Source organism: Apium graveolens, chromosome 8 (genome assembly GCF_009905375.1).
Source record: "Apium graveolens cultivar Ventura chromosome 8, ASM990537v1, whole genome shotgun sequence".
Classification (NCBI taxonomy): Eukaryota; Viridiplantae; Streptophyta; class Magnoliopsida; order Apiales; family Apiaceae; genus Apium; species Apium graveolens.
In genome coordinates, this window is record NC_133654.1 from 201,510,556 (window position 1) to 201,512,975 (window position 2,420).

General features: G+C 37.3%; 1 protein-coding gene across 1 annotated transcript; it reads left to right on the forward strand.

Moving 5' to 3' along the window:
* The first annotated feature begins 314 nt into the window (after positions 1–314).
* Positions 315–998, forward strand: LOC141680250 (uncharacterized). Its single transcript, XM_074486528.1, has one exon. It carries the CDS (start codon positions 315–317, stop codon positions 996–998), a length of 684 nt encoding a protein of 227 aa, XP_074342629.1.
* The last annotated feature ends 1,422 nt before the right edge of the window (positions 999–2,420 follow it).

Genomic DNA, 2,420 nt, shown 5'->3' on the forward strand with positions numbered 1-2,420 from the left:
TGTGTGAGGACTCGATATTAAAACCAGTTGTAATAGTTACTAGTGTTGGGCTGTTTCAAACCCTAAACTGTAAGATCTTGAATTCAGTTGTATTTACTTTCTTTTAAATGTTGTAATAGTTATATATTATGTATTGTTAAGTTGGGGGGTGTGACAAAGCAGGGAAGCCGGAATTGACTTATTTTAAATATGGAAAGGTGGGCCATATGGCAAGGAACTGTAAGGAGCCTATTCAGAAGGCGAATGTTCTTAGGATTACTGGACCATCGCCCTCTACAACACCAGCAGCTTAGCCAAGGGCAAGAACACTCAACATGACAATGAAAGATGCTGTGCAGAATGTGGATGTGGTGGCATGTATGCTTGATATAAACTCAGTAGAAGTTAAAATGTTAATGGATTCTGGAACAACTAGATCCTTTATTGCTGAAAGTGTTATTGCTACATTAAAGTGTGTTGCATACCATCTCGAACCTAATTTGATTAGAGAAGTAATGAATCAAGAAAGATTTATTGCCAAGAGAATCTGTCCCATTTATGATAGGATTATAAAAGGTCGGCACTTTTCCGCTAACCTAATTCTTTTTAAGTTAGGGGAACTCGACGTTCTATTAGGGATGGATTGGTTTTCAAACCACTATGTGCAAATCGAATGTAGAAGAAAGAAAGTGAAATTAGAGACCAAGGATGGTACTGAATTGATATTCAAAGGAAAGAAGCAAGAGAAGAAGTTTCTAATGGCTATCCAAACAAAGAGACTGTTACGACATGGGTGTGAAGCGTATTTCGCACATGTGAAGGATATAGAAAAGGAGTCCTTAAGGATTGAAGATATTCCAGTAGTTAAAGATTTTCCCGATATATTTCCAGATGAATTACTTGGACTACCTCCAGATCAAGAGGTCGGGTTTATGATTGATTTGGCTCCTGGAATGAAATCAATATCGAAAGCTCCCTATCGAATTGCGCCTGTCGAGATAAAAGAGTTAGCGACGTAGTTGCAGGAATTGCTGGACAAATGAGTTATTTGCCTGAGTGTATCCGTGGGGGGTGCACCAGTCCTTTTTATAAATAAGAAAGATGAAAGTATGAGGCTGTGTATCAATTATCGTGAATTGAATGAGTTGTGGAATAAGACTAAGTATTCTCTACCACGAATCGACGACTTGCTTTGATAAATTGGAAGGAGCTACTTGTTTCTCAAAGATTCACTTAAGATCTGGGTATCATCAGCTGAAGATTAAGCGGACGATATACCCAATACGGCATTTCGAACAAGATATGGACACTATGAGTTCTTGTGATGGCGTTTGGATTGACAAATGCGCCAGCTGCATTTATGGATCTCAAGAATAGAGTATTCAAGGAATATTTGGATAAGTTCGTGATCATATTATTTATTGATGATATCTTGATATACTCCAAGACGGAGGAAGAATACATGGAACATTTGAGGATTTCTTTGGAGATTTTGAGGAAAGAGAAGTTATATGTAAAGTTTTCGAAGCGTGAGTTTTGGTTAAAGGAAGTTCAATTTCTTGGACATGTAGTTAACAATGAAGGTATTAAAAGTAGACCCAGCCAAAATAGAAGCTGTGACGAATTGGGATAGGCCTAAGACTCCTATATAGGTCATAAGCTCTCTTGGATTAACAGGGTATTACAGGAGATATGTACAAGCTTTTTCTATAATTGCTGTCCCATTGACTAAGTTGATAAGGAAGAATGAAAAGTTTGTTTGGACGGATAAGTGTGAAGGAATCTTTCAAAAGTTAAAGAAAAGGTTGGTAACCGCATCAGTGTAGGTTTCACCCGACGAAAAGGTAAGTTTGTGATCTACAGTGATCCTTCGTATAAAGGGATAGGTTGTGTGTTGATGCAACACGGGAAAGTGATAGTATCTGTGATAAGGAAATTAAAGCCACATGAGCAGAAATATCTTATGCATGATCTAGAATTAGCAGTGATTATATTTTCCCTTAATATTTGGAGGCATTATTCGTATGGTGTAAAGTGTGAGATTTATACGGACCACAAAAGCTTAAAGTATATTATTACGTAGAAAGAATTTACTATGTGGCGAAGGAGATGGTTGGAATTGATCAAAGATTATGACGGTATTATCAGTTATCTTCCCGGAAAGGCGAATGTTGTAGCAGATGCGCTAAGCCGTAAAGAAGGGTTGAATGTGTTAAACTTCATCTGAGGGATTGATCAAGGATTTTGGGAAGTTGGATATAGAATTGCGAATTCCAAAAATGGGAAGTGAGGTAATGTATGCAATGACTTTTCAGCCAGAAATTTTAGAAAAATTTCGACATCATCAAGAACAAATGATGAACCACGAGAAGGATAAGATGTCTAGAAAAGAAATTAAGGCTCAAAAGGATAATAAAGGAATATACCAAGTTGCTCGCGTA